Raw genomic sequence first — 25,592 nt, 5'->3', positions numbered from 1 at the left:
CAATGGGCTATTAATTTCTTATTCCAAAAAGTTTAGTTGTTCAGATGAAGCAACTTGTCTCTATTTAGAATTACATTACTAATGTTTTGTAAAGGACTCATTAGTCAAGTATGTTAATTAAAGGACACGCCTTGGGTTGAGGGAGTAGACAGTATAGTAATATTGTTGACTGGTATTTATACAGAGCCTTGTAGCCTAGAAGTTAAATTCTAGTGAAAATGCAGTCATTAGGAATTAGCTAGGATCTTAATATGGTTCTATCAAAACAGATTATTTTAGATTTAATGTAGGTTATTTTAGATTTAATGTAGGTTAAGTTAAATACATAATTAAAACATGTGCAAGTAATTGAATGCAAGATAAGCCATTCATAACAAAAGACTATCTTTTTATTTTCCATTCACTTTCGGAAGAAATGGTTATCCAATAAAGAAAGATTAGTTTATTAGGCAAAAGGGAAAAATAAGAAACTTTTAGAAACGTTTTATTTCCCTCAGACTACCTGCATCCCGCTTAACTCACCGCAATCACATTCTTCTTGAAAACACAACTATATGAAACAGAGAAAATAACCTTTTCACGATTGTTAAGAGTATGTATCCTAAGCTTTTCTATGATAGCTTCAGTTTAGGCACATTACTTTTCTCAGAGCTTAATTGCCAGAATAATTTGCTTTTCATTGCTTTTGTCAGAACAAAGCTTTCCAAGTAATAGCTACCCAAGTGCTTCTATCCAGACTAAATCAGGTATAAAGCAGCAAACACCTATGCATTGTTCTGTAAATTTGAAACATTTCTCCAGCTAGTAGTTTCAGATAAATTAGCTATTTAATGCATTCTTCTTAATATGAAACATTCTAAGTAATTGTAAAATGTAAGGAGCTCGATGTTTGCCAACCGTAGGTGAAATTCTTCTTCTATGTTGGGTGAAAAAATTCCAGTTCTAAAGCTATGAACAGTCACGCATACTTGATGGTGGTCCCGCAAGATTACAATACTGTATTTTTACTGTACATTTTTCTATGTTTAGATACACAAATACTTGCCATTGTGTTACAGTTGCCTATAGTATTTGGTACAGTAACATGCTGTATAGGTTTGTAGCCTAGGAGTAATAGGCTATACCATATAGCCTAGGCGTGTAGTAGGTGATACCATCTAGGTTTGTATAAGTACACTCTGTGACATTTGCACAATGAAATTGCCTAAGGGTGCATTTCTCAGAATGTATCCCAGTTGTTAAGTGACACATGTCTGGATTTAAAGTAAATTTGAAGTATTTTCTGGTTCCTATAAAATATTCTGAATGTATTGTTTTCTTTTGAAATACTTTGTTATAAAATTTATCATGTCGAAATGTTTAAATTATGTCTCTTACTCTGCAATGCTTATTTTAGCAGGCTTAGTCTTTCATCAACACACTTACACTTCACTTAGTATGAAAATGTCATTCAGGGCTCTGTGCAAAGAAGGTGTCATCCTAACAATTGGTGATATCTTCTCAAAACCCAGGAGTTTAAGGGGAAATTTCTTTAAGATTACTTCGTGATTCTTTTATACTTTCATTGAAACATGTTCAAACTAAAGAAGAGATAGGGAACAGTTATGTGTGCTTCTTTCTAATATCTGGGAGGATAGTTATTGTTATTGTTAACATTAACTGAATAACATTGTTATTCAGGTTGGGGTACAATTTACTTTCTGAAATGAAAACACCATACTGCCTTGTTTTTTTTTCTGTTTTCTATAACTTAGATAGTCTCTTTGGAATTTTTCACAATAACTGTTTCCTTTTCCTTCTTATTTTATAGCTTTGAAGAAAGATGACACCACCTTTGATGAGGTAGGTTAAATTTCTTTATCTAATGTTAGATGTATTTAATGACTACCAGGTAAAGTCAGTAGCTGCCAAGTTTGTACTTAGAAACAGAAAAAAATTGCCTTTAAAACGCGAGATGACATCTGTTTATTTCATTGCATTATTATATTTTCAAATTTTAAATAATCTTTCAAATGAGTTTTGGTAGCCAGTAACAGAAATATGTCTTTTTCAATTAATAAATGAACTAATTAGAAGATACATGCAGGCCTTTGTGTTGTTGCCTTCTTGCTAGTGGTAGTGCTTGAGACACGCAGAGTGATCTACGTGCTTAAGGCAAGTCTGGAGCTGTTGGTAAGTTGGGCACCATGGCTCCTTGCAGACCTCAGCTGAATCAGGGTGTGATGTGTTGTCAATGCCACATATTGTCTGTCAGTCTCCCAAAGGAGGAGCTGACTTTTCCTGTTCTAGTTTTCGTATTCTTTGTATATCAGATCCGTCTTGATCTACTTGCCACAAAGTAGTGTAAAATACTGTTCAAGTAAGGCAGAGAGTTCATATGTAATTAATAGCATCCTGAATGTGATTTTAAAATTGCAGTCATTCCTGAATTTTTGTAGTATAAGTAGGAATCACCAGAGAAATAGTGAATGTTTACAAAATATTTTCACAGTGCCAAAGAGTGAAATGTTTCATTGTAACCATCCTGAGCCACACTCATTGATCTGTGTTGTAAACTGGGCCACATGTGTATATAGATTGTGTTTTTATATAGGAACATGGGTGTTATCTATACAGTGTGCTTACCCTAAAGCCTGATGAAAGCATAAATCAGTTTGGTTTGGTGGTTTGGTTTGTTTTAATAGTTACATATTCCATGAAATATGCTACCTGTCTTCCCTCTGCTGCAGTGCTTCAGTGAGGAAAGGGCATTTGTGCTCATGGAAAGTCCCCTTGGCCATGTGGCTGGCCGTGGTGCATGGCAGGTCTGCTCAGGGAGAACCTGCTCCAGGCTGGGCTTTCTGGATGGGGCCACCGTCATTTGGCTGTCACGGTCTGCTGCTTCATCTGCTGCACCTGTTCTCTTTTTCCTGGGCTGAGCTTTACAAAGCTGTGTGTCCCTGGACTCCAAAGCAACTTTCCCTGCCAGCATTCCTGTGACATCCTCTAAAAAACTTCATTCTTCTAGGCTTGAAGCAATAGAGGAGTCTTTTCTTCTTCCTTCATAGTGGGCAATAATGGAGTTTTCCTCTAAACATGTATTTCTGGAATTTTGGTAGTGTTGTTATTGAGATATTTTTCAGGAGAGTGTTTTCTTTCTTTTCAGGAGCAATCAATATGAGAATATTTGGTACCATTTTTCTCTTTGTAAAGAAAGTTTCCCCTCTAATTATATAGATAATTTAAGCTTACATAAAAAGAGAGAAATAAGGAAAAGGAGAAAGAAAAAATCTCATAAATCCTGTTACCCCGATACAACAACTGTTGAATGTTCTTGCTTCTTTCTCCGTGTTTTAAAAAAGCAGCCCATTATTATATCCCGCTTTTTTCTTTGATATGATAACATTATATTTTCCCATGTTTTTACAAACTCTTCCTAATCATCATTAGGCATTTCGAAAACCTTTTTTCTTGCTTAAACGCTATTGTTAGTGATTAGCTTTAAAAAACACCTGAGGCTGGAGCCCAGCTGAAGGTTAAAGATGTGTCAAACCTGTAACTACTCCCTCTCTCTGTTATTCTGAAACCTCTGTATAGTCTTCTAGTCTCAGCATCTTACAGGGCTGGGCCTGGGTGGAGATTCAGTCTCACTCTCTCTTATAGTAAGATTTTATAGGCCAGGCACGGTGGCTCACGCCTGTAATCCCAACACTATGGGAGGTTGAGGCAGGTGGATCACTTGAGGTCAGGAGTTCGAGACCAGCCTGGCCAACGTGGTGAAACCCTATCTCTACCAAAAATATAAAAATTAGCTGGGTGTGGTGGTGGGTACCTGTAATCCCAGCTACTCGTGAGGCTGAGGCAGGAAAATTGCCTGAACCCGGGAGGCGGAGGTTGCAGTGAGCCGAGATTGTGCCACTGCACTCCAGCCCGGGTGACAGAGCGAGACTCTGTCTCAAAAAAAAAAAAAAAAAAGATTTTATATTACTTTCTGTACTGTTTTATTTTCACTATGGTCATATCTGCCAGTCCTAGATGCTATGAACCTATTCCATGCAAGAGGTCTAAAAGTTAGACTGTTCTTTAATTATGCCAGTAATCCAGGAAGTCATTATATTTCAAATTCAACATTTAAGATAGCTGAAAAAGAACATCACTACCTCCTTAATTCTCTCATTGGAAATTTAGTTTTAATTTTCTGATGCTTAAAACTTTCTGTGCTTCAGTTTTTCCTTTTTATAAATGTTTGATCATATTTACCATCTCCCTAATTATGGTAGACATAATTATCGTAATTAGGTCTAGTCCCAGACAGTGGCTCAAATGTCTGGGTAGTGCTGTAAAGATTCAGAGAGGAAGTACATGTCACAAAGTGCAAGATGTATGACATTTGGGAGAATTAGTCACTTTCAATTTGTAATTCTCAAAAGGCAGAATATTACAGAAATGGAAAACATGAGTAGTGTCCCCTTTCCGTTGTGAGCACCCTGCATCCTCGTGGCAGGCTGTATAGCCTGTAGGAAGTCTCTGCTGTAAGGGTGGTTAGTGTTCCCTCCTGGGCAGTGCTCTGATTTGCATGTTTGAATTCATTTGTTGAAAGCTGACCTTTGGGCCGGGCCTGGTGGCAATCCCAGCACCTTGGGAGGGATCACTTGAGGTCAGGAGTTTGAGACCAGCCTGGCCAACGTAGTGAAACCCTGTGTCTACTAAAAATACAAAAATTAGCCAGGTGTGATGGCAGGTGCCAGTAATCCCAGCTACTTGGGAGGCCGAGGCAGGAGAATTGCTTGAACCTGGGAGTCAGAGTTTGCAGTGAGCTGAGATCGCGCCACTGCACACCAGCCTGGGTGACAGAGCGAGACTCTGTCGCAAAAAAAAAAAAAAAAAAAAAGACGCTGACCTTTGACGTTGGAAGTCTTTCTGTACAGCCTAACTACTCTATTTTCTTCAACAAGTGCAAGATGGGCTCAGCTGCAGTACACTATGCCTATTTTCCTTCTGACTGGAATTTGAGTCATCGATTTAGAAATCTTTATATTGCTGGGTTGTGATTGGGATGGCTTCTCCTATTAGGAACCATAGCAATCATTGAAATCAGTGAAGCCAAGGTGGGTCAGAGTTTTCTCAGGACTGGACCATAGATTCCAGTCCTGAGTGTTTGAGGCTATTTTTTATAGTCCCAAACACTTTTTTTTTTTTTTTTTTTGAGATGGAGTTTCGCTCTTGTTGCCTAGGCTGGAGTGCAATGGTGCGATCTTGGGTCACTGCAACCTCTGCTTCCTGGGTTCAAGTGATTCTCCTGCCTCAGCCTCCCAAGTAGGTGGGATTACAGGCATGCGCCACCTGCCTGGCTAATTTTGTATTTTTAGTAGAGACAGGGTTTCACTGTGTTGGTCAGGCTGGTCTCAAACTCCTGACCTCAAGTGATCCACCCGCCTTGGCCTCCCAAAGTGCTGGGATTACACGCATAAGCCACCGTCCCCGGCCTAGTTTCAAACACTCTTAACTCTTATTATTCTTGTTGTCATAAAACTTATAAAAGGCATGATTACAAGATATTGGAACCAGCAGTTTGCTTTCAGTTTTGCAAGCTTAATTTCTTTAGGTCTCATCAGCGTCTTAAAGGAGCTCTTTCATCATTTTAAGGGAGTAATTGAAGTAATGTTCACTTTCCCTTCTGAATCTATTTTCAATGTGTAAAGTTCTGGTTATTTTTCCAACTTACTATTTATTTTTTAAGTTTTCCTTCTTTCTTAGTAACTTTTAGTTTTCTTAAATTTCTTTTTAAAATTAATTTTAAAAAAATAATAAAAAAGATGGCATCTCATTGTATTGCCCAGACTGGTCTTGAACTCCTGGGCTCAAGCAGTCCACCAGTTTCAGCCTCTCAAAATGCTAGAATTACAGACATGAGCCACCGTACCTGGCTGTCTTTTAGTTTTATTTTATTAACTCTTTTGAAATGAAGTGTTGTTTCTTTTAGGCATATGAGCCTGGGAATTTTCTTAAAATTAATTAATTAATTTATTTATTTTGCCTTGGTAAGTTTATTGTGACCTGGGTGTTCCATGAGCATCCTAAACTTAGGCTGGGGATATGGAAAATTATTTTACAGTGGTTTTAGGAAAAAGCCAGGTATTAGCAAAAAATTATAAGATTCTGAAATCATCTGCAAGTATGGCATGTCTTATAGTGCAACATTATATGATTAATTTTTTAATAATGAAATTAATAGTTTTCCTGTTTTTCAATAGCTACTCTAAATTCTATGATAATGATGAATCTTATGTGTATGAGTAAGGAATGTGTTGAAAAAAATTTTAAGGTTTTTATGACCCATATAGTTATAATACGATAGAAAAAAGTTTTCAATATGCACTTTTATACCTAGATGAAAATGCATCAGGCAAGTACTTATTCGACCTTTCACTGATTAAGAATATCTTTCTCCAATCTTGCAAGTTACAGTTTAAAAGACATTTGGAATTGCTTAGAGAACCCAGGGAGTCCTGGATTCTACAATTCTGTGTGCTCTTTTGTGTTTTCTTAGTCTCTGACTACCCTCATGTAAGATGTCTATAAAGTGTGGTATTTAGAATAAAACTATGATGTTTTTCAGAGTTTGGGAACTATTCTAGTCTAGCAGATCTCGAACACGTTATAACTCTGTGTTCTGATCAGCTGAAATATTGAAGTGTGTGAATACTTTTCTTTAAAAAATGAGTATATTGAAGTCAGTCTTTCAATTATGTTTTGATATTTTTTTTGAGTGGGAAAGAAGGGGGCTGAGTTGCAGTTAGAGTACCAGGAATTTGGCTTATTCCAGATTTGCCCATGGGAATGTGCCAAATACGAAATTATAACCTGTGACATATCTCTTGGATAACTTAGTTGTCTTGGAGTATTAGTTTTTCTGTTTTAACGGATTTTCAAAAAAGGAGATTGCACCAGTTCTATAAAGCAGTGATGGGCTGTGGTAGAGGTGGAGGGTGAGAGTTTTCAAAGTGCTCTGTAAAGATTTTGGTGCAGGTCTCTTCACTTCCCCTATCAAAATATTCACGCACCTTGAAAATTTTGCTGCTGTAGTTAGGAAGGGTTGTTATTGGGGGTGTGTCATATCCCTCAAGTGAGTTCAGAGTTTGAGAGCCTTTCTTTTAAAATATCTGTTGCTGAATTATTAGGAGTTGAAGATGGATATTGGTACAATCATATGCAACCTTAATTTTTTTTGGAACAGCTCTTGGTTTTAGATAATGCTTTCTGATTTTTGATTCAGAAAATATAGTCTTCTTAGTCCTAAAATTGTGTATTTATTAATATCAAATTTATAATCCAGAAATTTTAGCCAAAAGAAAAACTAAAACAGTGATACAGAAATTTCTAACAAAGAAATGGATAAGTAAGCATTATTTTATAACAGAGAAAAATGAGTGAGAATAACTTATGGTTACTTTTGATTTTAATGAAAACATTTTTTATTAAAAAATATAGGTAAAGAAGAGAGATGTTAGTTACAGTTATTCAGGGCATGAATTACAAATTCTTTTGTGTTATAGGTGCTCGTTTATTTTAAATCTTCAGCTATATAGCTCTCTTTGTGTTGTCTTCAAGTGAATATGATGGAGAATGTCCTGCAGTGCCTGATTCTCTTCTCTTAAAAGGCAGACTATTTAATCTTACAAATGAGCATCCTTGGGTCATTACATATTGGGGTTCAGGTGTGCAAAAGGCTTGGTAACATATGGCTTGTCCCCAAATGCCCTAATTGAGTTCAAAACTTTCCCCAAGAGGTTTGCATTACTTTATCTAAATGATGTGTTACATGTGCAACAAAAAAGGTGTTTTAGTCATGAAAGGAAAAAAATGTGTACTTGTAAGATACAATGCAAATTGTACAGTGTACATTGCACTAATTTCTATATAGTTATTAGAAGATAAAAAAGATTAAAACCCATAAAAGTGACATTAATTGGATGACCACAGTTTTGGATGATGCACTTTGATGATCTTCAGCATTCCCTTTAGTTACCTTATTATATCATCATCATCATATATATATGTGTGTGCCTGTGTATATATACACACATTTTCCTCCATTTTGATTATTTTTTTTTCAGGCAAGATAGTTAGGCATATTAAACTCAATGGTGGACTTTTTTTCAGCTTCAAAACCTTACCTCTTATCACAATTACATGTGTTTCATTGAATAATTTTAATATTTGCTATTAAGAAAAGAAATTATGTTCATGGCAGAACATGTATAAAATAAAAATTACTATTTTACAGTGAAACAGCCATTGTATGTAGAGTATGATCTCAGTTTTGTAAGATTATAAGTATCCTCTCCATGGGGGAAAACATCTGAAAAAAAGGAAATACAACAAATGGATAATGGGGAAATTGGGGTTTATGGAAATTGTGACTTGCTCAGAGTCCCTTAGCTAGAAGGTGGTGGTTTAATCTAGTATTCTAACCTAGTCTCTCTGCATCCAAACTAGGCTGCCTCCCAGGAGAAGGGAGAAAGGGAGAAATAACATCTAGGTACTACTACTACAGGTGCAGCATATAGTTGGGAAAACAAAGTTCTTACAAAGAAACAACTGATTTTGGTAGTAATTCTAGCAGATGAATGGTTTTTCCTAAAAAAGGCCTAAAAGTGAACCTTAAAGATTCCTGCCATAGATCTATGTCATTTTTGAACTGAGTTACACACATTTTACAGAGAGGAAACTGAGACCCAGGGAGATTAAATCATTATGTTACTAAATAATGTTGCTGAAGAGAACATGGTTGATTAGTCGTTGTGAAATCAAGGGAGTTTCTTTGCTGAATTACTCTTTAGGTTTTAGATTTCAGTTTCAAGGTTACGTTAAAACTAAGCTTGTATTGCCATTTTTATCTGGATTTAGGTGGGGAGTGGGTGGATTGTTTGGTGAGATGTAAACTTGATCCTTCGGGTAGTAATTTGTTTAGTAAAAATTTCCTGCTAGACATGAGGGTTCTGTAGTCGAAGATTATGGAAGGTTAACTATTGGTTGAGGTACCATGGACCACCTTGTGATATACAGACTGGTTTGAGCTGGAAGGCATGATGAGAAAACTGCTGTGTTTTAACTAGCATGTTCCGAAAAAAGTGTCAGAACATCTTTCAATGGGTGTAAATTGCCTTCACTGAACAAGGCAAATGGTTAGTATTGAACAGAAAATGTCAGATAATAAATTCATTCATTTTCTTCGAATCCTGAATATATACACTTGGATTATTAGCTTGTGCGTGTGAAGCCACTCTGGCTTCATTTTTATTTCATATTATGACAGCCAAAATCTTTGTGAAGATTAAAAATATAGAGGAAACAGACAGGTTTTTAATATTTACATCTTAGAAAGATGAAGACTTTAGGTGGGTATAGGGAGAAACATTCAATACTTTGGATTCTTTTTTATTGGTAGAGTGAGTGCTAAGAAAAGGGATAGACCAATTTTTTTTCTCTCTCTCCTTTTCCTTTATGTAAACATAAAATGCTTCCAATTCACTGGATTTTCTTCTATGCTTCCAATATCATTGCATTTTCTTCTTTCCTTTTTCTTTGTTCTTTCTGAAAACACCTTGCTTTTGGTGGTTTAGTTGCCAGCCACTGGGCTCCACCTTGCCCTGAACCCTTTCATGACCCAGGTGCTGGGTCCAGTGAATGAACTTTTGGTTGCTTTTGCCATCTTTGTACCAGACATAATACTTTTCTGATGCGCAACTGGTGCAGGCAAGGGAAGATGAAGGGGGAAATCTCAGGCAGGAGTTAGAGATGTTTTATAATGATTGGCCGTCTTCTGCTATTAGAGCACAGAATTATGGCTCCTAAAAAAAGACTTGGCTTTTCTGATGCTCCCCACTGCATTTAATGGACTAGTTCTGCAAGTATTTACATTGTTTGATGTACTTTATCTTTCCTTTTTACCATCAGTTGAGTTGGAAAGATTTGAGGACACATACAGAAAGAGTGATTTTAGATTCTTTTCTGATACCATTTGGACTCAGAAGTAGGAGAATTTGTGCCTTATTGTGTCTTTTTCTTTTGCTTTTTGATGAGAAGGAGCAGGGAAGTAAAAATCTCAAGAGAGCAGAATCAGTTTTCTGGTCACCAAGCTCATTAAGTTAATATTTACTTTTAAAATGAATGTATTTGCCAGCGCTTCCCACTGTTTGTTTGGGAAACGTTTAACATACATTTGAGAGTCTCTAACTAGTTTCCACCTCCATTGGGTATTTCACTTCTCAGACTGGTGGTGCTGAGTGTGATGCGTGGATCCCAGTTGTAACATCTGTTTCTGTCACTTCAATATTACATTTATCTTGAGGGTAAAGGAAGGGAAAGAAATGAAGCTAAGGCAATTTTTCCCTGTTTTTCTGTGTCTACTGCACAATATTGATTGAATGATATTTAACATCTCTAGTGCTTTTAAGCCGATTTCAAATAACACAATTGACACATATGCAGGGGTTTAAGGAAACTGGACATTTAAATAAAAGATACAGCCTGAAAACTCAAAGATTACATTTGAAAATCTCTTTCCAGTATTCCATAAAATGATATTTACAGTTTTTTTGTCTCTTGATACCTGCAACTTTCTAGATGAAAGCTGTTATTTTTCTTTAGGCCTCAGATGAGTATTTTTTCACTATTAAAACTTTTAATGAACATAAAATACTGATTATTTTAACTTCTATAAATATTTAATAACCAAGGTCTTCAGGTACATTGTATCGTAATTTCTGTTGGTTTTTTAAAGCTTGCTGTGTGAGAGAACTGACTGTTATGTTTAATTATTTGAAGGCTGTTTTGGGGAATGTAAAAATTGATACTGAAGGAAAAAAAGAACTGGGTGCAGTGGCTCACACCTGTAATCCCAACATTTTGGGAGGACGAGGTGGGCACATTGCTTGAGGCCAGGAGTTTGAAATCAGCCTGGCCAACATGGCAAAACCCTGTCTCTACTAAAAAATACACAAGTTAGCTGGTATGGTGGCCCAAGCCCGTAGTCCCAGCTACTTGGGAGGCTGAGGCAGGAGAATCGCTTGAACCCAGGAGGCAGAGGTTGTAGTGAGCCGAGATTGTGACACTGTACTCCAGCCTGGGTGACAGAGCAAGACTCTCGAAACAACAACAACAAAAACAAATACAGAGAGATATGACTCTTTATTCATGATCTAGTTGACATCCCCTTGCTGTTACAAGTATGTATATTAAATGTTTCTGTAATACATGTCCTACAAGATGATGTATCAATGTATAGTATTTTTGTCTAGTTGGCAACCTGAGAAATATTTATGAGCTTTGAGTGGGACATCTACCACTTCAAGGATCAGCAAGGCACAGACAAGCCACAGGAATTATTAACTCAACAAATTATTAACTTATCAAATTAATTATCTAATTATTAACTCAGTTGACTGGGCTGGGTATTTTTCTTTGAGATTTATTTTTGGTGGATCGATTGATTGGCACTGGCATGTCAGGGGCAGTGACAATGCTGTCTCTAGCTGAAACTCTGTGCTCTCCAGACGGCGGTGAGTGACGCTTCTCCACCTGAACAACCTCAGAATCTGGGTGTGAGTGGAAAGTGCAAGAGTGCTGGAATCTCCTTCACCCATCTTCCAGCTTGTCCCCGTATCCCTATTTATAATCTGTGTGAGGCCGCCTAGTAGTCTCCTTTTCCTTATCTGTACAACAGAGGTAACCATCTCCACCTGGCAAAGTTGTAAAAATTTATGAAATAATGCTTGTAATTCCTGTAAAGGGTCTTGGCACGGAGCAGGCACCACCGTTTCATGGAGCTGGGCTGTGCCCCTCAAAGCATTGGCACATGCAGCGTGGTGCTGCACGTGACATTTGGGCCATCCTCCACATGAGTCCTCACATCTGTGGGCACAAGCTGAGGGGCACATGGAGACTCCTGGCTTTATGATGGGAACACCAGCAGTCTAATTTTAGGAACCTCCACATTTTAAAGAGGGGGAAACTGAGTCTGTAAAGTCCAAATTTAGGCTTCCTCCTTTTGTTGCCCCACTTCTGCCCATCACAGTGGCCTTGCTATGACCACGTGTTACTGGATCTGGCAGAAAAGGAATGTCCACTGGTGGGGTTTGTATGCCAGGTGGTTTTTGGTGGATGGCAGTTTGCATCCCACAAGACAGTCAGGAGCTCTGCATATGTGAGCACTACTAACTCATGTTTTAGAAGGAAACAGTGTTCACATATGTCACATCTACAGTGTGCATCTGGTCACAGGATTTCCAGAGGTCTATGATGATTACCCCAGATATAGAGGGAGGGAGAATCTCCCTGTACGTCCTCGTTTTTGGGTTGGTGCCTCGCCAGAGGTTCTTCTGATTCTTGTTGGTTCCCTTTCTTGTTTGCCTGCATTTGTACTGGCTCATGTTTATTGTCTGGCAGGGGAAGCCCCTTTGTCTCTATTCCATGTGTCTTGTGTTCATGTGTTGAGTAACTGGGGCATTTTCTCCATCGTAGACATCACAGTCTTGGGACCTGTTGTTTGAGCAGATGTTCACATCCTTAAAATACTCTCTTCCCCCTACAAGACTGTGTAAGGTTCCTGAGGGCAGAGACAGCATTTCTACCTCTCTCTGAATCTCATTCTTTCAGAACAGTCCTTTGCACCTAGTAGGTGCTGAATAAAAGTTGCTTGAGAGAATAAACAGATAATACTTTTGGAGTCTTTTAGGTGAATTTGTTCCCATAATTCAGACTTTTTTTCCTTCGTTCCTTCCTTCCTTCTTTCCTTCCTTCCTTTGCCACAGGAATTCACCAACTGTTTATTCATGGGGATGGGATTTATCTTAAATGTTTTTTCTGTATGGACCTTATTTAATTTTCCCAGTAATGTTGGCACTATTATTTCTATTTTTACAGATGGGGAAACGGAAGTTTAGAGAAGTTAAGGAACTAGCACAGGGTCACAGGGCTAGTGAAGCTCCAGAAGTGGTGGTGACCCAGACACGGTCCTCACGCCACTTTAAGTAGCAGCTGGAGAGACCTGCTGGATTGTTGGCCTTTGAAAGGGAACATTGAAAGTTGCTTGCATTTGATGATGATTGGGTTACATTTACTTGAATTGTGTAACTTTTAAGTTGCAAATTAATGCTAAAAGTGTATTAGGGTAGCCTTAGGCTGTGGGACTAATTGAGAAACGAAGTACAATGGAAGTGCTGCAAGCAAATGGGTTTTCCTGCTTAGAGTAGGTATTTACTATTAATCCTGTGGCATTTGCCTTAAGGAGTTGGAGTCTTTCTTAGCTAATTAAAAAGTACCGGTCAGATGTTGAGTGTTGTCAATAATTTAGTGCCTGCATCTTTTTATCCCTGTTGTTTGTTTGGAAACTACAATTTGGAATATTCTGTGCACATTTTAAAAAATAAATGACTGTCTGTGTGGTAATGTTTTTGCTTAGTAAATGTATGCATTATCATCTTGAGCTTATGAGTTTTCTGTACTTTTCTTGAAACTTTTATTAATAGAAAAACTGTCAATCTAACGCGGTGATCTTTCCCTGAAGTCCTCAGCATGCAATTGGGCATAAAAGTTGTGATCCCTGAGCACATGTTTTGGGGTTAATCCTATTCATGTTTTTGGTTTTCTTCTTCATTCCCAAGATATATAAAAATTAAAAACATTTGAGATTGTACATTAGTGCATTGGATTTTTATCTGGGGTGGTCCCTTCTCTAAGTGGGTAGTGGGAGTGTGGAAGGGTGAAGCAATATCTACTAACCTTATTTGTGATTTGGGAGCTAGATTATCCTTTTTCCAAAACATCCTAAGCGAAGACTACCCTGACTGTGTTTTTACTGAAAGCTCTTCCTGTCATTCTGGGTAGTTTATACTGTTTATTTACCTTGTATAAGGAAATTCTTTCTTTACTGTCCCATCTTATCTTAGATCAAAGTTTCTACCCAGGGATCCTACTTAAAAAATATTGTCTGAGACTGCATGTGTTTTCTTTCTTTTTTTTTTTTTCTTTTTTTAGCACTCTGAGTTTTTGCTCCATCTGCACTCTCTGGTTTTCCGTCCTTCTGTTTATGACAATTGTGTAATGAATATTCATAGTTTCCATTATTAATGTAATAGCATGCCATTTGTCAGCTCACTGGCTTTCTCGTATTATATATATATTTTTAAAAATTCTTTTTATTTATTTTAAAATTTTTGTTGTCTTTGTCTTCCGTAATCTTTTTTCTTTATAGAGTTTGTGATCATGTGCTTTTCCTCTAACCCAGACATATACGTAGGTCTAAAACTGCACAGTGCAGGATGTCAAATGGCTTCAAAGGATTTCTGCTGTGACTGAAAGAGTGGATCTGTGCCCTTCTGAGGGTGTAGGCTGACCACATGAATACCAATAATTAGACATCTTTTATTTTAAGAAATGGGCAGCTGTTTCTTTAGTTGAATTTTGAGATCTTTATAGTTATTTTGCTTTCTTTAAAGGGCTTTTCTCTGTATATATGCATCTCTTTGGCAGGGTTGATGGCAGGCTGGGATACTGGCATGGCAATAGTGGGAAAGAAGGAAGGAAAAAAAGCACAACTGAAAAGGAAAACCTGAAGTGTTCTGAATATTAGATTTTAAGGTATTAGTTTTTTTTTTAAGTTTTCTTTTTCAATTTATTAAAAAGTAGAATATGTAAGTATTGTGAATATCAGGTTTTTTTTCAGTGATTTTAAGGTAAAATTTTCATCGTCTCACACTTGATCAGAAAGTCTAGCAATTAACTTTCCCCTTGAGCATCCTGAGCCATCCCTCAGAGGTTTGATTAGGATGGCAGTTACAGTGGTGATAATGCCTTCCTGGAGTTTTCAAGCCTTTTATTTAAATCAGTGCTTATTATCTCTCACTGTTGTTTTAAAACACAGCTCCTGAACCTGAAAGTCCAGTGAAGATTTCATCTGGAAGGTTGGGTTACTGGGTGTGTGGGATTAGAGGCACAGACTGCTGTCTTCCTCTTTGTCATCATCAGAAGCCCTGAAACCCCTTCTCATGCTTGCTAAGATTAGGCAGGAGTGTCACTGCATATTTTTAATACGTATTTTGTAGGGCTTCATAGTTTACAAAACAATTTCATATGATATTTCAGTGAATTTTTGCAACAAAACAGCCCTGTGAAGGAGTGGACATGTAGTTTCATCTCTGTTTTGTAGAGGTGGAAATTGTACTCAGGGAAGGTAAGTGCTGTTCCCCAGGCCACAGTCTTCTGTTCTCACAGTGGAGCTTTGTCTGGGACCCAGGTTTCCTGCCCTCTCACCCTCACCCCCTTATTCTGCTTCTCCTGAAAAGGTCAGGATTTAAAGACATTGCATTCAGCATCAGATTAGGGGAGGTATCTGACCTAGAAACCCTAGCAATGTGGATTTCAAAAAGGTAGTTATTTCTTCTATTTCATAACATTAATGACAAATAATGAGTCACTTTCTAATTTGTCTATTCAGACAAACGCATTTTGTTCTCTATATTCTGTGTTTCTGTGTTCTAGATTTATGGACCTGAATGCTTAAGTTTACATAGCAGTGAGAAACATAAATCCTATTTTGTATTCTTTAGGTACCTCAAGAGCCAACAGCTCAAACTGTGGAGGCAGTATTGGCAGTTTGGCTAAGAGGAAAGAGAGAGAAGTGGCTAGCAACCATCCCCTGAGAATAGGAGAAAATGAGATATTTCTGACAGCATTACAAACTGGAGCAGAGGTTTGGTGATAACAGGAAGCTGCTTATGAGAAGGATTTAGCATTAGATACGGATTTGAAACTCTGCTCCACCACTTAGTAGCTTTGTTACCATGAACAGACAGTTGCTTAATCTCCCTGAGCTTCAGCGTCCTCATCTGCGAGTGAAGGCTGTGAGGCAGTCTCATATATTATAGGGCGATAAGTCAGGATGCTGGAACCAGCTGCCTGGTGTCATAAACCTGTAGTCAGTCATATCCAGGCTCCAACACTCCTTGGCTATGTGATACTTAACATCTCGATGCCTCAGCTTCCTCATCTCGAACAGGAGGATGCTAATAATACTTAGCTCATAGGGTTGATAGGATCACAACAGTTTCAAAACGTGTAAAACACTTAAAACGGTGAATGGCTCATGGTAAATTCTCTACTAAAAGTTAATTGTGTCTGGGCACAGTGGCTCATAATCTCAGTGCTTTGGGAGATTGAGGAAGGAGGACTGCTTGAGACAAGCCTGGGCAATGTAACAAGACCCCAGTTCTAAAAAATAAAAAAAACCTGGCCAGGTGTGGTGACACATGCCCGTTGTCCTAGCTACTCAGAAGGCTGAGGCAGTAGGATGGCTTGAGTCCAGGAGTGCAAGGCCGAAGTGAGCTGCAATGGCTTCACTGCCCTCCAGCCTGGGCAACATAGCGAGACTCTGTCTTTAAAAAAGGTTATTTTTAAGTAGAATAAGTTACGGTAGTACCTGCCATGTACATTAAGCTTTCAATTGGTTAGTTTCTTCCTCTCCTATTTAGATGTTTTGAGGTTAAGCCTAATGAAAGCAATTCAAAAACCACTAAAATACAATTATTTTAATATTTGCATCACATTTGTATAATTATTGATCTCTTACACCTTGGACATTCATTTTTTAAATGTAGTATTTTAAATGTAATATTTTTGCACTATTAATCACTTAAAATATTGTGTTATATCATGTCTAGGAAATTCATTATAGGCCTTTCTAAGAGAGAAGGCTTTGTGATAAAAGCCAGCTGCCCAGACATTTCCAAACCCTCCTCACCCATCCCCCAGCATGCTACAGAAGCAGCAGGCTGGCAGAGGTCCAGATTTCCTAAGTGATGGGATTGTTCCCCGGGCCAGGAATGAGAGGAATCTGCCTAGATTGGAGATGGCTTTAGCTACTTTGCTTTTCTTCGTACTCGTAGTCTTATTCCCAAACTGAATCTGACCCAGCACCATTTTCCATTATTGGAGATGTTTTAACACTGTGTGTGGAGGTCTTGCTATTTAAACAATGATTTCTGAATCTACTTTTTAATTCAATGGGAGCTTTTCCATTTTTCTTTGTACTATGGAAGAAGAACTATGAGTTAATTTTAATTTATAGTTATACCTCTGCAAATCAATACAATCTTTCTGTGACTTCCACTGGTAGCACCATTCTTGATCTGAGGCAAGTATTGGGATTGTGGTTTTACTTTCCCATTTACTTAGAGGTGGGAAGGTTTAGTTATTTGAATGCCTTAGACCAGGAAATTATTGGCTATTGTCAGTGGAATTTGTTTATCTTTTCCACCCCTACATTCCTAGGCCGTGAGAGAACTGGTCATCACTGTGATTGCACTTCAGTTTTTATCAGTTCCTCCCCCAGCGCTATTTTTATTAAATACTTGATGTTTCTCTCTTCTTTGGGTATAAATTTAGAGACCCTCAGGCAGACATTTCTGAAAGGGCTCTCTTACTCAGCTGTTGTTAAAATGAAGAGATCAATACTGCCAAGCACCTCTTTTTGTTTGGCTACCTCCAAAATTCATGTTTTCTGCAGTTATTCTCTAGGATTATCTGTAGATTATCTGTAATTTCTATAATTTATCTATAGATTATAATCTAAACTGAAGATTGACGCATGTATAATTCTAATGAGCTTCTCGACCAGCACTGTTCAATAGATACATAATGCAAACTTCATGTCATTAAAATTTTTCTTGTAGTTACATTAAAAAAGTAAAAGAAGCCAGGTGTTGTGGCTCAGGCCTATAATCCTAGGTTTTTCAGAGGCTAAGGTGGGAGGATGGCTTGAGGCCAGGAGTTGGAGACCAGCCTGGGCAATATAGTGAAACCTCGTCTCTACAAAAAAATAAAATTAGCCAGGTGTGATGTGTGTCTGTCATGTAGTCCTAGCTGCTCCACAGGTTGAGGTGGGACGATCACTTGAGCCCAGAGTTTGAGGCTGCAGTGAGCTCTGATTGCACCATCGCACTCCAGTCTCGGTGATAGAATGAGACCCTGTCTCAAAAAACAAAACAAAACGAAACAAAAACAACAAAAAACAAAAACAAAACAAAAAAAAGAAAAAAGAAAAGTAAAAGAAACAGATAACTTTACTTTTATTATACTTGAGAAACCCCATATATAAAAATATAATTTGGACATTAAAGTTATTATTGAGATTTTTACTCTTTTTTTGTATTGCTTTAAAAATCTGCTTGTGTACTTTATTATACATCTCAATTTAGACTAGCCACATTTCAGGTGCTCATTAGCCACATGTGGCTAGTGGCTACTACTGGTCAGCACAGATTTTTTTGTTTTTTTTTTTTACAGGGATTCCTTTTTTGTCCAGGGTGGGGTACAGTGGTGCAATCATGGCTCACTGTAGTGTCACCCTCCCAAGCTCAAGTGATTTTCCCACCTCAGCCTCCCAAGTAGCTGTGATTACAGGTGCATGCCACCACACCTGGCTAAGTTTTAAAAATTTTTTGTAGAGACAGAGGTCTTACTGTGTTGCCCAGGCTGGACTCAAACTCCTGGGCTCAAGCAATCCTCGTGTTTTGGCCTCCCAAACTGCTGGGATTACAGGTATGAGCCACTGTGCCCGGCTAGCACAGATCTTTACTGTAACTTTTCTTCTTACTATAAAAGGCATTGCGTTATACTGGCAATTATTTTCCCATCAAAGTGGCCTAGAAAAGAGACATGAATCTGGCCTCATGTCTTTGCTCATAATTAACACATTTCTAGAGAGATTTCCTTTGTTAGAAAAACTAATTGTGGGATTAATGATCTCAGAACGTGAATTCAACTGTAGCACCTAAACAGGTGCTACTGAAGTCACCTAAACAGCAGGCTGAATTCTTGACCAATAGTGATAAAAACTGCTTTGTCTTATGGTAGGAGTAGCAGTCAGGACAAGACTCAGCATTTAGCGAAATCCCTGGAGGGATTCTCCCACATAGGAGCTGTGCAACTCAGTTTTATGCTCCTAAAATCTACTGCAAAGCTGTGAATGCTTTTTGTTTGTGATTTGCACTTCATTTTTTTCTTCTCAATTATTATTATTTTTTGAGACAGGGTCTTGCTCTACTAGTCCAGAGTACAGTGGAGCAATCATGGCTCACTACAGCCTTGACCTCCCAGGGTCAAGTGATCCTCCCACTTTGGCCTCCGAAGTAGTTGGGACCACAGGTGTGTGCCACTATGCATGGCAATTTTTATTTTATTTTTTTGTAGAGACGGGGTTCTGCTGTGTTGCCCAGGTTGGTCTTGAACTCCTGGACTCAAGTGATCTACCTGCCTTAGCCTCCCAAAGTGTTGGGATTACAGGCGTGAGCCACCGTGCCTGGCCAGAAAGGTGATTTTTTAGGATTCTAGCTTATTTGCTTTCCTTCCCACCCCAAGATAACTTTTGTTATAGCAGCTTGTCTGCTTTCTGTTTCATTTTTCACCCTGATTTTTCCAGGACTCCTCAATCACTTCCAAGTGTTAAAGGCCATTACTGATTCTTAAATGTAGATGGCTATGGCTGAATTTCAGCCATTGAGGGTCCATATGGTCTATTCTGCCACAGTCCTTCTCAAACTTCAGTGTGGATGTGAATTACCTGGGGATCTTGTTAAGATGAAATTTGGGCCAGGCATAGTGGCTCGTGCCTGTAATTTCAGTGACTGGGGAGGCTGATGGAGGATCAGTAGAGGCCAGGAGTTTGAGACCAGCCTAGGCAACATAGTGAGATACCTTGTCTCTAAAAATATATATATATTTAAAAAACAACTTAGACAGGCATGGGGTTGCGTGCCTGTAGTCCCAGCTACTCAGGAGACTCAAGGCGGGAGAATCATTTGAGTCCAGATGTTGCAGGCTGCAGTGAGTTATGATCACACCCACCCCTGCACCCCAGCCTTGGCGACAGAGTGAGACCCTGACCCTTAAGAAGAGAGAGAGAGAGAGAGTGAGATTGATTTGATGCAGTAGGTCTGAGATGAAAGTTTGCATTTTTCACAGACTCTCAGGTAATGTTGATGACTCTGGTCCAGAGACCACGTAGAGATCTAGTATATGATAGCAAAATGCTGCTGTCTTATACCAGCCTGCAACAAAGACATTAAAAAAAATGTAGTGAGGTTTTCCACCAAGCTAAAAGTACTTTTTTGTTTTATATATTTTTTTTAAATTCAGAGATGATTTCATTACTGCCTCTTGCTACTACGGCAATTACAAATGCTAGTTATTATTAATATTTTTAAATGACCTTTCATGGCAAAATTATACAGCTGCCAACCCTACTTATGTCTCCAAGTTAATAAAATAATTTTAGTAGTTCACAAACTCCTCAAGTCTGATGCCACCCCACCATCTAAATTAGCAGTTTATAGCTTTCCTTCATGGCATTTATAGTATTTTGTATTGACATAATTACTTGGACAGTTGTTTAATGTCACTTTCCCCACTGTGCTCTAAGCTCTTGCTCTGTATTTTTAATCACTTTGTCACTAGTGTCTCACTAGCACTGGGTCTGGTGTCTGTCTGTCCCTAGTCAATACTTTTAGGATGCCTTTATTCAGTGGGTCTCAGTAGGAGTGGTACTGCCCCCTAATGGAGTGTTTTGGAAATTGATGGGAACTACTGGTTGTCCCAAATAATGAAGTGTGCTACTGGTGTTTGGTGGGCAGGGGTTAAAGGGTGCTAGACATTCTGTAGTGTACAGAACAGCTAACTAAGTGAATGCTTATTTGATGCATTTTGCAAAATCTTTGAATGTCCGCGTTGGAGATTCAGTTGATGAAAAACCTATATGTAATTACCTAAACCAAAAACCTAACTTGGCTGGGTGCGGTGGCTCACACCTGTAATCTCAGGACTTTGGGAGGCCGAGGTGGGTGGATCACTTGAGGCCGGGAGTTGGAGACCAGCCTGGCCAACATGGTGAAACCCCATTTCTGTTAAAAATACAAAAATTAGCCAGGTGTGGTGGCGTGCGCCTGTAATCACATCTGCTTGGGAGGCTGAGGCACAAGAATCACTTAAGCCTGGGAGGCAGAGGTTGCAGTGAGCCAAGATAGCAGCCAAGATAGTGCTACTGCACTCCAGCCTGGGCAACAGAACGAGACACTGTCTCAAAAAAAAAAAAAAAACCCCACACACAAAACCACAAAAAAACAAAACAAAAACCCAACTCCATTTAACATTTAAAGACAACTATATTTATGTGTGTCCAGTTTTAATACACATACAGTCATGCATCACTAATGATGGGGGCACATTCTGAGAAATGTGTCATGAGGCAGCTTTTTTGTTGTACAGACATCATAGAGTATATTTACACACACCTAGATGGTATAGCCTATTGCACACCTAAGCTATATGGTATAGCCTATTGTTCCTGGGCTGCCTGTATAGTATGTTACTGTAGGTAGTTTTAACACAATGGTAAGTACTTGTGTATCTAAACATAGGAAAGGTATAGTTAAAATATGATACTATAATCTTATGGGACCAGAATTATATATGAAGTTTTTGTTGACTGAAATGTCGTTATGCAACACATGACTGTATTCTGAAATTTTCAGAAATGCAGCTGCTGAGTACTTCAAAAGTTGTACTTTGACTTATTAGCAACATTACAAAGTAATGTCTACCATTCTGGCAAATCCCATCCGTAGTAGCAGTGATGTTTGTGGTATTTGAATTATTATATATATAACTGCACTAATACACGTTTGTAGGAAATATGATGGTTATGTATATGTGTGTGTGTACATACAAATTTAGCCCTTATTCTAAATTATCCAATAAAAATTGTTGAGAATATTCAGGTGAATTTTTTTTACTTTTTTAAAATCCAAATTTACCTATTAAAAGTGGTTGCAAGCATCTCACTACATCATTAAATCATTTGGTGGTGTTATCTCTGAGTATTTACATCTTGGGGTGTGTATGTGTCTGTGTGTGTGTGTACCTAAATCACACATATGAAAGACAATAAAAGTTAATCTCTTTTATTTTCTTTTTATATTACATTTTGGGACTTTATGTTGTTTTTCTTTCTCTGTGTACATACCATCTCTGTATATTACAAACACTTGCTATCAAAAGGTGGTGGTACTCTGATAGGATTCAGAACCCCCCTTCTCATGGAAGCAGCATGGAATCAAGGATTTCTGCCTTCTGGTCTTGGTTTATTTCTCTAAGCTGCTCACATAACTTTTCTGAATTTGTTGGGTGATCTACATTATCACTGATAAGGTAAGTCATGATGTGATAAGTCACAGCAGATGTTTCATGAATGACTGGACATGTAGAAAATGCCTTGCTTACATGGTGACTCTTAGCCAGGGCTCCTCAGAAAGGCAAACTGTCCACCTGAGACCCACTGTTCTGCATCACTTGCATTTTCATTTAGGGAGAGCAGACCACCTTGGAGGAAGGGATTTGGCTAATGATAAGGTATGAGGTAGAGTGGGGAATTATGGTAGTGGTGGGGTAGTATTAATGAGTGAATAAAAGCAGAGTATGTTTTACCTTTCTGGGAAGCAGTTAAGATCCTTAGACTAGGGGCCACTATTGTAAGGATTTTTTGACAGTTCCATGTTTATCTGTTTCTTAGTGATTAACAACCAAACCCATGAAGACTTATAGACTGGGGAGACTTTTGTGTCTTGTTCAGCAGTTGGTTTGGAGTGGACCACAAAGCTCAGAGGCAAAAGAGTAGTGCACAGTGTACACAGTTGGTACTAAGAAAGGCCCTCGGGGACTGGGTTATGAGGTTTCGCAGCAGAAAGTCCCTTCAAGCACATGATTTTAGTCTGCCTAGATCTGGCTAGAATGTTGCTCATTGATTGGAACTAGAAAGATACAGGAAGCTCAAGGGTAAATGGCACTGGAAAAAGGTCACTGAAGGTGAATCCATTTAAGATGAAGATCAGGGAACTAGTGCATGGCTGCCATGTTGCAGCAGGACAGTAATGATGACACTGAAGATGTTTCACCCTTCAATGCAGAAGAGAAGACAACTTAATAGACCAAAAATGCTTCTCAGAATAGGGGATTAAAAACAATAGACCAAAAAAAAAATTAGACGCCCAATAGCATAATTTTTCTATTTACTCTTTTGAGTGCATGCAGTTATAATCCATCTTCTCTGTGAATTGCTCAGCAGCAGCTATACTGCGTGGATGGTGACAGTTCTCTTGTTGCCATGTGATTTGGGGGCAGTGAAGACTGTCACAGGTAGACTGATGGTGGACCTGCATTGGTGGAATCATACTGATGAAGATGAGAAGAACCACTGGGTGTCCAGGAAGAGCCACTGGGAGTCCAGGAAGGCATCCCCTCAAGATAACAAAACTGCTCAGAGGCTGAATCAAGGATCTTTTGGTTGGGATTTATTGCCTGTTCAGTGCTGTGGGTGGTAATTGCCTTTAGTGTCCTCTTCTTTTTTGGAGTAAAGTGATTGGCAGTGGTTATCATGGGTGTGGTGCTACAAGATGCCAACCTATAGGGTTACATCAGTTATAAAGTTGGCAGTAGAAGGAATTTAACCAGCATGGCTATCTTGTACCCTGGAAAGCAGTTTTTAAGACAAAACAGTAAAGATAATCTGACTTCCAGACTAGAGAGAATGCTCTTATATCTTTTATTATATTGGGGAGTGAAGACGTTTTTGACACCGAACCTTTTAGTGCCCAGTCCATGTTGTAATGAGGAGTGTTGGCTCTATTTTTCCACTTGAAAGCTTTACTTGTTTTAAAAAAGGAAAATTAGTTTTTATACTTTTTGTTTTCTTTCCAGTAGTTGGGGCTAGAAAATATGTTGTCACTAGAAACATTGTGAAAATTTGTCTCACAGGCTGGGCACGGTGGCTCACACCTGTAATCCCATACCTTTGGGAAGCCGAGGTGGGCGGATCACCTGAGGTCAGGAGTTCGAGACCAGCCTGGCCAACATGACAAAATCCCATCTCTACTAAAAATACAAAAATTAGCTGGGTGTGGTGGCACATGCCTGTAGTCTGTAGTCTCACCCACTCGGGAGACTGAGGCAGGAGAATTGCTTGAATCTGGGAGGTGGAGGTTGCAGTAAGCCGAGACTGTGCTACTATGCTCCAGCCTGGGCGACAAAGCGAGATTCTGTCTCAAAAAAAAAAAAAAATTGTTTTACAGTGTACATAGGTATGCACATAGTCATATAATATCAATATGTCCCAAATTAATGAAAATGTGTTCATTTACGTAAGTATGGAGACTTTTGCATTTTGATTCATAGAACATGAGAGGATGTTAGTCTGTCTCAAAACTCTGTATGTTTACATATTACTTATGTTGACTATTTTCAGAAGTAAATTTTGCTTCCATGATAAAAGTGAGCATTTTGGCTTATGCATAAGTTAGAAATAATTATTAATTTTTAATATGTACCTCATGGTAAAATTTCTTAGATATATGCAAACAATTAAAAACCAAATTTGGGTCAGTGGTGTTAACTAGTTTCTGAAATTTTGTTTATTTTTATTTGTAACAATTCATTGACTTAAGGCCCAATTAATACAAATGGAATCATCATAGTTTATGTTTAAGGAATACACAGAGATTGCTACTGTTCCATTTATTTTACGGTAAGGATAGACAAATTTTACCTTGGAGCTTCCTACAAGCTGTTCGGTGTTCCTTGAGCGAATAAAATCTATCTTTTATCTCTAAAAGAGCATTATTCATATGTCATAATGACAGTAATCATTTAAATACTTGGCATAATAAATGCCTAAAAGACATTTTATTTTATAAATCTTTTTTTTCTTTCTATGATGGGTATATTGTAAATCATGCATTTGTATTAATGGTATTTCTTAAAGCAGTAGACTGTAAACTAAATCAGTCTACAAACTATTCTAGGCATCCATAGATTCTGTTGTAGGTACTGTAAACTTTGTTGGAGACTTTAGTCAGCAGATTATGTTGTGAATATATTTGTACTTTGTTAAAATATTTTAAAAGATGTCTAATTGAATAAGTGTCTTTTTTGGACTAGTAGCTGTGAAGGTATAAAACTTTATATTTGTATAAAATTGCTGTTTATAGAGCAAAAGAAAATGAAGATCAAAAATTTATGGTTAATATGCATAGAAAGTTTGATTAGAATTGAGTCTTTTGTTTGTTTCTTTTATGATTTTCTTTTTTTTAATTATTATTATACTTTAAGTTTTAGGGTACATGTGCACAATGTGCAGGTTAGTTACATATGTATAAATGTGCCATGTTGGGGTGCTGCACCCATTAACTTGTCATTTAGCATTAGGTATATCTCCTAATGCTATCCCTCCCCCCTCCCCCCACCCCACAACAGTCCCCAGAGTGTGATGTTCCCCTTCCTGTGTCCATGTGTTCTCATTGTTCAATTCCCATCTATGAGTGAGAACATGCAGTGTTTGGTTTTTTGTCCTTGCGGTAGTTTACTGAGAATGATGATTTCCAATTTCATCCATGTCCCTACAAAGGACATGAACTCATCATTTTTTATGGCTGCATAGTATTCCATGGTGTGTATGTGCCACATTTTCTTAATCCAGTCTGTCATTGTTGGACATTTGGGTTGGTTCC

The 25,592-nt window shown here is 38.2% G+C and overlaps 1 protein-coding gene and 1 pseudogene across 3 annotated transcripts in view; both read left to right on the top strand.

Annotated features, from left to right (window-relative positions):
• Positions 1–25,592, top strand: part of CDK14 (cyclin dependent kinase 14) — a 635,487-nt gene that overhangs the window by 38,259 nt on the left and 571,636 nt on the right. For all 3 annotated transcript variants that reach the window (XM_063708268.1, XM_019031337.4, XM_063708266.1), the window contains exon 2: positions 1,811–1,842. Coding sequence is in view for 2 of the 3 variants with exons in the window: in XM_019031337.4 (XP_018886882.3) it covers positions 1,811–1,842 (32 nt within the window). In the remaining variant the exon portion in view is untranslated. The remainder of the gene's footprint in view (positions 1–1,810; positions 1,843–25,592) is intronic.
• On the top strand, positions 17,585–24,196 carry LOC129523609 (Golgi apparatus membrane protein TVP23 homolog B-like; annotated as a pseudogene).

The sequence above is a fragment of the Gorilla gorilla genome, chromosome 6 (assembly GCF_029281585.2).
Source record: "Gorilla gorilla gorilla isolate KB3781 chromosome 6, NHGRI_mGorGor1-v2.1_pri, whole genome shotgun sequence".
Classification (NCBI taxonomy): domain Eukaryota; kingdom Metazoa; phylum Chordata; class Mammalia; order Primates; family Hominidae; genus Gorilla; species Gorilla gorilla.
This window is presented reverse-complemented; position numbering and strand designations above follow the sequence as displayed.